This window comes from Benincasa hispida, chromosome 9 (genome assembly GCF_027475165.1).
Source record: "Benincasa hispida cultivar pf3 chromosome 9, pf3_genome.v1.1, whole genome shotgun sequence".
Classification (NCBI taxonomy): Eukaryota; Viridiplantae; Streptophyta; class Magnoliopsida; order Cucurbitales; family Cucurbitaceae; genus Benincasa; species Benincasa hispida.
The window spans coordinates 13,041,576-13,053,514 of record NC_143486.1 but is presented as its reverse complement, the minus strand read 5'-3'; the positions used below and the strand labels follow the sequence as shown (position 1 = coordinate 13,053,514).

Sequence of the window (11,939 nt, the reverse complement as noted above, 5' to 3'; positions counted from 1 at the left end):
CTAATGATTATGTTGATAAGGTGCATTAAATTTCATACTCTGATGCACTGCCTACTCCGCATCAGAAATTCATTAGCTCTGCTGTGAAGCTTTCTTGTCAGCTACCAACTTGGTCTCTGATTTGACTTCTATCGCCCATGCGTCATGTCATCCTTTACCGCATAAGGCTACCAACTTATTCAACTATGCGACTCCAATGCTGGTGTTGAGAATTCCTTGCGACCGCATAAGTAGATTTCCTGCACCCAAAAAGCACGATATTTATAACTTCCGTAGATAGAGAGACTTTGTACGTTTGTGATCGCATGATATAGTTATTTTTATGAATTCCTTATCAAGTTATCTCATTTTCAGAGCTTTTTTCCTAATTATTTTAGATAAAAAGAGGTAAAATAACTTGTATTTCTACAAGTTATCAGTTTGTTTGGTAAGCAATTTGAATTTTATTTTTTAAAAATTGGTTTTGGATTTTGTGATCTAAATAGTTCAAAATTTGGAAACAACATTTCTTTATTATTAGTGTACCCAAATTTTGAATTTGAAATTTCAAAATAAAAAGATATAAATATAGTATTTCATTTAATAATAAACTCAATTCATTTTTGTTAAATTAAAATATTTATAGTAAATTATATAATATTATAAAATAATAAATATAAAAAATTTTAACATTTAATATGTTCGTAAATTAATTAATAATAGTAAAAAAAATCAATAATTAATAATAGTTTAGGGTCGACTTAAGATTTAACCGGTAAAACCACGTAATTAGTTTCATAGTTTATATGCATACTATCAAATATGAAAAACGATTTTGCTAGTGACTAAATTTGAAAGTTCATTATGTAATAAACAAAATAAAAAACTTTTTACCATTTTTTTTCAAAGTTTTGACTAATGTCCATTTCCTGTCAATAGATAAATGGTAGGGATGCACAAAATAAAAAAATGGGAGAATTTTTTATTTTCTATTTTTTTATTTTTTATTTTTTTTATTTTTTATTTTTTATTTTGGAGAGTTTGAATTTCTTTGTTTTTCTTTTCATTGGATCAGAGAGTGGCTTCTAGCCTGCAATATCAACGTCTCCATTTTTTTAATTGTGCTACATAAATATTATTTTAGCTCATTTATTGAAATAGGGTGTGTCTTACTCCATAAAATAAATCAATATTCTATTTAATTTTTTTCTTATTCAACTTTTCCTTAATTATTTTTATAAAAACTTAATTATATAATTCTTACTCATTTATGAAGGTACCTCATGGGTATATATATATATATGTATGTAGAATAGTAGTGCCAAAATAGCTTGAAAATTAAAATAATTGTACAAATTTATATAATGAACATGGTTGGGTTGTTATTGAATTTTAATTATTAACAAGAAGAAACTTTTTGTATGCATTTAATTATAAAATACAAATTAAAATGAAAAATTAAATTACTTTAAACATTTTTCTCTCCACTCAAATTTTAAAATCTTTTCAGACTTTTTTTTTTAGACTTATTCAAAATATGCTGTCTTGTCATTTATATATAATTGATGTTGCATGTTTGACATTTTTTAATTAAGTTATATTTTAAATTTAAACATGTATAAAATTTTCCATAACGTGTGTGGCTTAGCATACACAAGGTTAGGCAAGGGACTTTCAAGGAAGAAAAAAAAAAGGTAAAGGAAAAAAAATGTTCCATATTTATGAACAATATAAAATTCCTCATTTAGGAAAATAATAATAGTTAACAAAAAATTAATAAGATTATTACATTAAATCATAGTTTCTTTCATTAAACCATAGATAACGAATTGACTAGGCAACCAACGGCTATTTTAATTTATTTATGTAATTTTAAATTATTATCTCTTTTGTTTAATGTGCTTGGTCATTGAAATCTTAGATCAATCACATACCTTAATACCTTAATGTAAAAATCCTTTAATTTCAAACAATCAATAAAAAATTTGAAATGGGTACATGGATGACATGTAACTATTATATTAATGTTAATATTCTTAGTTAGGTTTAAAGTCTAAATGTTATTATTTTTTTATCTCTTTGACTTTGCCAACTAAAGCCTAGTCTTGGATGTATTTCTATTATGGAATAATTTTTAATCATTGTCACAAACGTATTATAAATTCTTTTTTTATCAAATATTTCTTACTTTTTCTCTCATTTTTCCTATCGAATAAATATTTACATAGTTTGACAGTGGCATTCTATATACATATGTTGCAAAAATAGGTGGATTTGTGCCTAAGCTACAAAATCAAAGTAGTTCCTTAAACTAGTAATGTGGATAGTTGCTTTTATTTGACTTTTAGTTTTGATTCTTTAACTATCATAATTATAATAATTGAAAATAGATTAAACAATATGACATCATAAAATAATGTGATATCCAAATGGAAAACACCAAAAACAACTTTTTTATTTTCCCTTACCTTTTTTTTCTTTTTTTTTTTTTTTTCTTTTTTCCATGATGGCTTCTCCAATTCTACTTAGTGTCTGCAGTCATCACTATTCAAGCTTTGAAAATGTGAAGTCTTCCCTCTTCATTATGTCTACCATGATATAAATCTTCCAATTTAAATTAACTTTTTTTTTTTAAAGAAATTTCTTTACATGAACTTTTTTTCTATAAACATTTTTAGAACAAATGATAAATATTTTAAAAAAAAACACACACATACCCATTTTATTCCTTTATAGTAAGAGAATCAAGCAACTCAAGCAACATTTCATATAAATATAGAATAAAGAATTCACAATCTTTTAAGTATAATTTAACAATAAAAATTATCTTTTGATGAATGATTTTTTACAAGGTGAGAAATTCTTACACATAGAAAATTTCTAAAAATAACATAAAGTTAAAAATACTTATACTTCTACAATTTTTTGCTATAAAATGTAAATATTTTTAAATATTTTTATATTTAAAAAGACCGTTTTCTCTATAATAATAATTTTTATTATACAATCAACTCTCAAACTAAATTATAAAGCTTTATGTATATTATTATGTTCTTAAAAATTGGTGATGCACTTGGAAACTCCACTATGACACAAGTCAATAACATTTTTGATATTTTGTTTGCCAATTCAAAGTTTTTTGGTCACGTCATTTGGTCAGGTAAGTTTTCTTCCTCTGTTTGGAACTTCTTCTTTTCCTCTTTATTGGTCTTTTTGGATTTGAACTAGTCTAGGATGGGTCCGAAGGATTTCTGACCGTTGATGCTCGAGAAATTGGATCGGGAAGACAGAGACAGGGGTGTGGTCATCATGTGGCAAATTTTGTCTTACCACAATTCACTTTTTCAATCTGGCACCAAAGTTGATCGTCAGACTTTTAGAGTCAGAGTGGACAAAGTGTTAGTTGACCTTCAAATGCAAAGAGCTCCCATCCGGAGGTTAATAGGCTCGAGACTAGTGAGAGTCTTGAAAAGTGGGTCCCTCCTCCAGCTAGCTGCTGGAAGTTCAACTCTGATGCATCTTGAAGTGAGTCGAAGTGCAGATGTGGCCTTGAGTTGATTATTCAAGACAATCAAGGGTCTTGTATTAGGGCGAGTTTCAATGTGGTATTTAGAAAATGGCCAGTGAAAGCTCTTGAAGTTTGGCAATTTTAGAAGGTCTGAGAAGCATCTACAACAAGTTTTCAGAGTGCTTACCCCATTTGGAGGTCGAGTCAGATTCTTGGGAGATTATCAATATCCTAAACAAGTATAATGTGGATTTATCAGAGATGTCGAATGTTGCTGAGGATATTCTTTTCCTCGCTCCTCATATGAATGTTATAAGGTTTTCTTTCTGTAATAGGGCTTGCAATAAGATTGCTCATACCTTTGCAACGGCGGAGGTTTGGCTTCCTCGTGATATTTTTTGTAGTGTCTCTTCCTCGACTGAGGGGTCAAAATGGTATTTTTGATTTGGATCTCTCCCAGACAGAGTGTCCTCCGCTTTATGAGAGCACCTTAGTTGTATTTATTTTTTCTCCCTCTTCTTAATATATTCTCTTCAAAAAAAACAAAAAAACAAAAAACAAAACAAAACCAAACCTTAACTTATCTCAAGAATTTATTACCTATAAATCTAAGCTTATATATATAATATGATAGATTTTAAGTAGAAGTAATAAATACATCTACTTAATCGTGAATAGAGAGCATGGATATCAAATCTTTTATCTTAAAGAAAGTTAAACAAAATTTAAATTCGCCATTAACTTGGTAATGAAACATACATTCAAAAAGAATCGAATATAAAAAAAATCCCCATTTTCATGACTCGCATAATAACTTATGTATTAAGTAAAAGGAATTATTTTTTAGGGAAAATAAATAAATGGTCAGATCCCCTTGCATTATTTAATTAATTACAGAAATTAATTGGTCATTACTTAATAGCATTCACAATTCACAACTGGACCAGATCTCTTGCATTATTTTACATATATATTATAACTCCATAACTTAGCATGACACACTCGCACGAAATTGAGTCATCTCTCACGAAATGGAACCTTTTTTTATTAAATAAATAAACCCTTAAATAATGAAAACTTAAGGAAAATGTGGTATTAAAATAATAATAAAATTATAAAGAAAATGATATTCTTGATTGTTATAAATAAAAGAGACAAAAGATATAGAAGGGTAGGACAATTATTGTTTGAGATCTACTTAATTAGAAACATAAGTGCAAAGAATCAATTAAAAAAGTGCTACGTATCTTTACTTCCAAATTTTGAAAAAGTTCCCTTGTTGTAATTCCATTTTTAATGGATTTTCTTAGCTTATAATCTCATCATTAAGATAATGTCTTAAGACTATCAATATATTATATATGACAATCATCCCCACCCCACTATCTTATAAATACATTTTCAATAGAAAGATTGCTACCTCGTCTAAACATAATTCAATGACATAAGACATTAATAAAGAAAAAATTATAGTACCAACACATATCTTCATTGTTTGTCAAAACATCTAAGAACAACGTAAGATCAAATGAAGAAAAGAAATTTTGTATATTATCTAATAAGATGTCAATTTGTGCTCAACATTGCACATTTCACATGACTCATCAAACTCATCTTTCAAACCTACAACACTCTCACAAAACGAAGCCAAAAGTCCGTCATGCATAATGACGATCCACAACTAAACTGTAGCTTCGTACAAACCAAAAGAGAGATCTAAGAATTGCTCAGTTAGAAAACCAAAGTCATTTTCATCCCAAAGTTGAAACAAACATTTATTCTTACTTAAAACATATATCCAGCCATAACATCTAAACATCTAAACATCATAAGCAGTTTTATTCAACATCTTCACACACACCCACCATCTTCCCAACTTCTAGAAACCTGCATTAGAAACCCAGAAACAAAACCAAGTTTCTCAAGAGTTTTCAACACAAAAACGACTAGAAAATTGTAAAGAGACCAGGATGCAGGAAAAAAGAGTTACATGGGTCGAAATTTGTAGCACACTTCTGAGGCAGGGACATGGCCAGGTTGTAATCAACACCAGAAACAGGGGGAGCATCCAACAGTGCACAAAGACAAGACTGGCCCAAAGTTTTGATGGCATTGCAACAGAGAATACTTGGGGGAATCGGGTGAAATGGAGACAGTGCAGGCCTACAAGGAATTAGCTGAACAAGAGAGGAAATTAGACTGTTAGAACAGAACTTGGCTTTACCTTGCTCCAGAAAGCATGCAATTGCCATCATGAACACCAGAAACTGCAGGGGCTTGAAGTTTGCTTGTTTCATCTTTGATTACAAATAAATTTTTAGGTTCAATTGAGATGAAGAATGCATATTCTAGTGTTGCTTATATTAAGAGCAACTCATGCTTTCTTACACTATCTTCCTAACCCAATACGCACTTGCAATGCAATATGCAATCTTCGCTCTCTTTCCATCTATGTATCCTGGGTTTTATCTGTTTCTTTTTATGGGTATTTGGCAAGATTTGTGCTTTTATGTGCAGCAGGTGAAACAGATGAAAAACACCAGGTTGGTAAAAATGCCAATGTATTTCCTTTGTGTGGAAGTCAAAAGAGCAACATTGTTACACATAATGGATCCCAAAATTTTACATTCTCAAATCAAAATTTTCATTTGAGATATGAATGAAGGCTTCTAACCCGTGAGCGTTCAGCCTAAGGCCTAATAAATCCAGGGATATTTACTATCACATAGAATTCAAATGATTACAAGACCACTGTATCTAGAGAAAGTAAATTTACTTTCATAAATTTCAATCTGTAAAACCCCCAATCTTCATTCATCAACAGACCAATCCAGTAAAATAATAGAGATGGTGAACCAAAACTTCATCCACATTATCAAAACAAATAGTCACCCATAAGGGAAAAACAAAATAGCAGGAAATCAAACTTGTGAGTTCTCTAAAACAAATAACCATAGTTCAGACCATTTTAATGCAACCAAAATTTAAAGAGATGATTGACCACCATGAACGCTAATACTGCAGTACACAAACAATAAGAACTATAGATTTTAAAATGAAAGAGATAATTCATTTAGCAAATAAGTTGTTGAGTCCCATATACATATGACCTACAATAAACTCATGGGATAGCATATCAAAACACAGCAGATTTACACCAAAGACTAAACCTAGAATCAGAAACAGCGTTTTAAAAGTAATAGAACAGAAAAGGGCTAAATAATCAAGCCAGCCGACTAAGCCCTTTCGCCTCTAATCCTCCTAGCCAATTGAATATCCTTAGGCATAATGGTAACCCTCTTAGCATGAATGGCACAGAGATTCGTATCCTCAAACAGACCAACCAAGTAGGCCTCCGCCGCCTCCTGAAGAGCCGCCACGGCGCTGCTCTGGAACCTCAGATCAGTCTTGAAATCCTGAGCAATTTCACGAACCAAACGTTGAAACGGAAGCTTTCGGATCAAAAGCTCAGTGCTCTTTTGGTACTTTCTGATTTCACGAAGTGCGACGGTTCCAGGGCGGAAGCGGTGAGGCTTCTTCACTCCGCCGGTGGCAGGAGCTGACTTCCGGGCAGCTTTGGTAGCCAATTGCTTTCTAGGGGCCTTGCCTCCGGTAGATTTTCTGGCGGTTTGCTTGGTGCGAGCCATTCGGGCAAATTGTTAGAGCAAAGATTGGAAGATTTGGGTTCTGAAGTGAGAAGCTTCGATTGAGCGATGAAGAAAATTCTAGGGTTTAGTGGATGAAGATATAGGGTTTGTATTTAGAAGAAAAGCGGGAGATTTTAAATTTTGGGGGAAATTTGATGAGTTCGCTTTTAGTAAGCGTGAAGATAGACCGTTGGATGTTCGATATTTGAACGGTCAGATTCAACGGATTATTCTGTTTCAAGGATTGCGATCCGTGACTACACTGGTTCTTCAATTGTATTCTGCCACGTGGAAACTTCCCGCCTTCTATTTTTTACTATTGGAGGGAAACCATTTAACTGCGTCAAAGTACACAATTCTAATTTTTTTTTGGAGGTAAATTTTTATTTAGCATTTAAACTGATAATTTGACATAATTTTTAATTGTTGTTGTGATTTACTAGATCTAGATAGATATTTTTTTTAATGACCGAACTTTTATTTAATCCAATATTCTCAAGCAATTCCACATTTGAACTGCATATTTTACATTAACATTTTTTGGTTTTTTTTTTTTTATAATAAGAAAGAGGGAAGAATCAAATTTGTAATTTTAAGTTAATATTATAAATATTATATCAATTAAATTTACGAATAAATTTATTAATTTTAAATAATCTTTTGCAACATCAATTTTAAGGTGCTCATATATAAAGCATCTTCGAATGATATATTTTATGTTCACACTTATTTTTTTATATTTTTATCTTTCATTCAATTTTATTTTTTTTTTCACTTTTGGTAGTTTGTGGTTTAAAATGAAATAACATTTTTTAAAAAAAATACTATTACTAAAGCCTCGAGGGCTAAAGTTAGTACATCGGTCTCTTCCAACCAGCTAAATGATATGAGGAGGAAAATTGTTCAACCAAACACCACAACAAAGTCTATTTCTTGTGTTTTTTTCTAAAACGTCTGCAATTCTATTATAATCTTTAGGAATATAATAAAATTTGATGCATTCAGAAGTATTTACGAGAGATTTAATTGCTTCGATCCAACTTTCTAATTCGTTTAGGATAAGATTTTCACCATTGATTAACGAGATGATTTGAAGACCATTAGATTGAATGTGAATGTGAGATATCTATTACAAACTTCATGCATTTACAAATGACCATGTATGCTATTAACTATATTTATATATTACAGTGCCATGTAAAATATATTTTAGATAATAGTATCTTGATTTATTTTCAATTAAATTTCAAAATGTAATATTTATTTGATTACACAATTTCAACCATTGTTCAAAACTTCAAGATTGAATGCTAAAAGATTAAATAAATAACTTGAGTAATCCAAACTATGAAACATTTATCTAATTTTTTTATCCTCATAATAAGTAAAATGGTAATATGTATAAAGAATTATTTAACTATTTTTATATATTGAATTAAAATTAAAAACTCAGTTTCAATTTATATTGTGAATTTTTTTTTCAAAATGCTAAAAATTATTTTTAGGAAATGTTGTAGAATAAATTATCTACAATTATTCATGAAATTAAATAAAATTAAAAATAAATGTGTATATATATTTGTATCATCAATAAAACTCCTACTATATATATTTGTATCATCAATAAAACTCCTACTTTATAAGAATTAGGTTAAAAAACATTTTTGGTCCCTAAACTTTCATGAAAATAACAATTTAGTCTTTGTACTTTTAAATTCATAACAATTTATTCCTGATACAAATAAATGTATCAAAATTATGTCAGTTTTTATTATTTTATGTTGTAGACCTTATATTTTATAAAAATACCAAGTCTCTAATTAGTTTATCAATTTATTTATGTAATAAATCTGATTAAATCTTAACTCTAGTTTCTACCATAGGGATTATATTATTACAAATTTGAAAGTATAATAAATAAATTATTACAAAATAAAGTTCATGAACTAAATTATTATCAAATTAAAAGTTTAAGAACTAAATCGTTATAAACCAATATCTAGAGACTCGATTGTTACTTTTATAAAAATTTAGAGACTTAAAGTAATTTTTAACTTATTAATTTAAAAGGTCGGGATTGATTACATTTATGTAGAAAGAATGTTCCTTTTGAATACTTCCAATAGTGTATTGCCAATAGGTATTCTATGGTACTTCAGAGTAGATGTTACTTCAAAATAGGACTTTAGAACAATATAATTATTTTCACTACTACCAAATTATTAAAACATGATTATTAACTATTTGATTTTATATTTTAATTATTAAAAATTAAACTTATTAACACAAATTAATTATAGCTATACTAATAAATTAAAAATATTGTCTAAAAATAAAAGAAAAAAATTTCAAAAACCATGATGATAATCACAATTACACACTCAATTGAAAATTGAACACATAAATTTTTATAATTGTTAAAATTGGATCCCCATGCATACAATAATTGCAAAAGTTTACCTAAAAATGTCAAATATATATATATATAAACTCTTAAACTTACACAAATGTTATACAAAAATGTTATACAATTATGTGTAACTGAAAGTTCATAAATATAATTACCATATTATTATAAATTACAAAAATTAATATAACTTAAAATACACCAATATATATATTTGGCAAAGATCAACCTATACAACATAAATTTTATTAATCGACTCAGTTTAAATTGGAAGCTAGTAATTACAACAAATAAATAATGAATTAATAATAAAATAAATTTAGATAATGAATTATGTAATTTTGTATAAAGTTCTAAATTTTGAAATATTTTATGTATATAGTAATCAAATTCTTAAACTCATAAACTCATTCTCGTGAAAAAGTATAAATGATAAGAAATTGAAAAGGAAAATAAAGAAATAAAACTAACCATATTTAACATGATGGTAAGTTAAATAACCATGAGATACTAGATCAAATTTTATCAACAATCTCAAAACCAAAAACCAATACCCTAATAATTAAATTTACTCAAATTATGCCATGCCATTATAGAACAAGGATCTAAACCCTAATAAATTAAGCAATAGAGTTGCAAACAGAATCAGGTCTAAAGCGAAAACAGAGATTCATTGAGTAATCAGAATCAAGATTCAATATACACTAAATCTGCAATGATCTAAAACCCTAAACACAAAATCAACCTCAAAAAGATCAGAAAAGAACTACCAAATTAAGTAAAACCACGTCTTCAAGCCCTTTCCCCTCTAATCCTCCTAGCCAATTGAATGTCCTTAGGCATAATCGTAACTCTCTTCGCATGAATCGCACAAAGATTCGTATCTTCAAACAGACCAACCAAGTAGGCTTCCGCCGCTTCTTGCAGCGCAGCCACGGCGCTGCTCTGGAACCTCAGATCGGTCTTGAAATCTTGTGCGATTTCACGAACCAACCGTTGAAACGGAAGTTTGCGGATCAAAAGCTCAGTGCTCTTTTGGTACTTACGGATTTCACGAAGTGCGACGGTTCCAGGGCGGAAACGGTGGGGCTTCTTCACTCCGCCGGTGGCCGGAGCTGACTTCCGGGCGGCTTTGGTGGCAAGTTGCTTCCTTGGTGCCTTGCCTCCGGTGGATTTTCTGGCGGTTTGCTTGGTGCGAGCCATTCGGGGAAATTGGTTTAACAAAGCTTGAAGAATATATTACCGCGATTTGAGATTTCTGAGGTGAGTGTTGAAGATTTTGGGGGTGAAGATGTATATATAGGGGTTGTTTTAAAGGAAAAGCGGGAAAGTTTTAACTTTTCGCTTTTGGGAGCGTGAAGGGTAACCGTTGGATGGTGAAAGTTTTGGACGGCCAGATTTTGTTTATTTGCCTGTTTAAGGATTCGATCCGTGGCAATGCTGAACGGGCAATAGTATTTTGCCACGTGGTATTAATTCTTTTTGGATTTGGTGGGAATTGTGTATGACCACGTATTAAGTTATCCAAATCTTGCTTATTGGGATAATACTTTAATGAGTTTCCAAATTATATTTATGGATGATGGATTTAATTAGAAATAGTGAAAAAAGAATAATAATTCATACACTAAATTTTAATCACTTTAAAAACTTCAAACTATTATAAAATTGAGGTGCACGACGGGAATACGGATATGAAGAAAATATAATAAAATAATATATTTATATAATAATAATAATAAATAAAATAACTAAAATTATAAAATTGGATGTGAAAATTAATGAAATTTTGAAGTGAATTTCTAACCAACGTGCATTATATTGAGATCCACCAAATGTCACTATAGGCAAAGTGACAAGTAGGATGTAGGCTTACATTGACAATAAACATGAATTATCACAAGGCAGATGGACAATATGAAAAATGACACATGGTTTTTAGGATACTAAACATTGGGCATCTATTTTTATGGTATTTATAATACTCCTCCTTAGATATGTTTCGGTAAAACCTTACTGGGAAAAAACCATGGTGAGGGGAAAATATTATATATTTCATATAATGCATACTCCTAAATGAATACAATATATTTACCTCCCCTCACGAAAAACATCACTTAAGATCTCTGAGTCGCCGCACTCCAATGTTGTGCACCAATTTTTCAAAAGTTGTGGTTAGTAATGTCTTTGTAAATAAGTCTGCCAAGTTATCATTTGAACAAATTTGTTGTACAGTGATGTCGTCATTTTCTTCAAGATCGTGAGTGTAGAAAAGCTTCATTGATTTATGTTTTGTTCTATCTCCTTTGATATGTCATCGTTTGATTTGGGTTATACAAGCTGTGTTGTCTTCGTATAATATTGTTGGAAGATTTTTATTAGAAAACAAGTCATATAT

At 29.8% G+C, this 11,939-nt stretch overlaps 3 protein-coding genes across 3 annotated transcripts; all 3 read right to left on the bottom strand.

Annotated features, from left to right (window-relative positions):
- Positions 1–5,014: 5,014 nt before the first annotated feature.
- On the bottom strand, positions 5,015–6,398 carry LOC120087171 (non-specific lipid-transfer protein P5-like). The gene is made up of 2 exons (XM_039044076.2): positions 5,478–6,398; positions 5,015–5,374 (listed from the first exon to the last, which is right to left on the bottom strand). Exons 1-2 carry the CDS (start codon positions 5,782–5,784, stop codon positions 5,367–5,369), a joined length of 315 nt encoding a protein of 104 aa, XP_038900004.1. The 5' UTR covers positions 5,785–6,398; the 3' UTR covers positions 5,015–5,366.
- A 137-nt stretch (positions 6,399–6,535) lies between these two features.
- On the bottom strand, positions 6,536–7,255 carry LOC120085875 (histone H3.2). Its single transcript, XM_039042123.2, has one exon. The coding sequence runs from the start codon at positions 7,132–7,134 to the stop codon at positions 6,724–6,726; it is 411 nt and encodes a 136-aa protein (XP_038898051.1). The 5' UTR covers positions 7,135–7,255; the 3' UTR covers positions 6,536–6,723.
- A 2,938-nt stretch (positions 7,256–10,193) lies between these two features.
- LOC120085876 (histone H3.2) lies at positions 10,194–10,839 on the bottom strand. Its single transcript, XM_039042124.2, has one exon. It carries the CDS (start codon positions 10,742–10,744, stop codon positions 10,334–10,336), a length of 411 nt encoding a protein of 136 aa, XP_038898052.1. The 5' UTR covers positions 10,745–10,839; the 3' UTR covers positions 10,194–10,333.
- Between the last annotated feature and the right edge of the window lie 1,100 nt (positions 10,840–11,939).

Bases quoted from the DNA above. Each gene is read 5' to 3' on its own strand.
- LOC120087171 (XM_039044076.2), bottom strand. From the start codon at position 5,784: ATGAAACAAGCAAACTTCAAGCCCCTGCAGTTTCTGGTGTTCATGATG.
- LOC120085875 (XM_039042123.2), bottom strand. From the start codon at position 7,134: ATGGCTCGCACCAAGCAAACCGCCAGAAAATCTACCGGAGGCAAGGCC.
- LOC120085876 (XM_039042124.2), bottom strand. From the start codon at position 10,744: ATGGCTCGCACCAAGCAAACCGCCAGAAAATCCACCGGAGGCAAGGCA.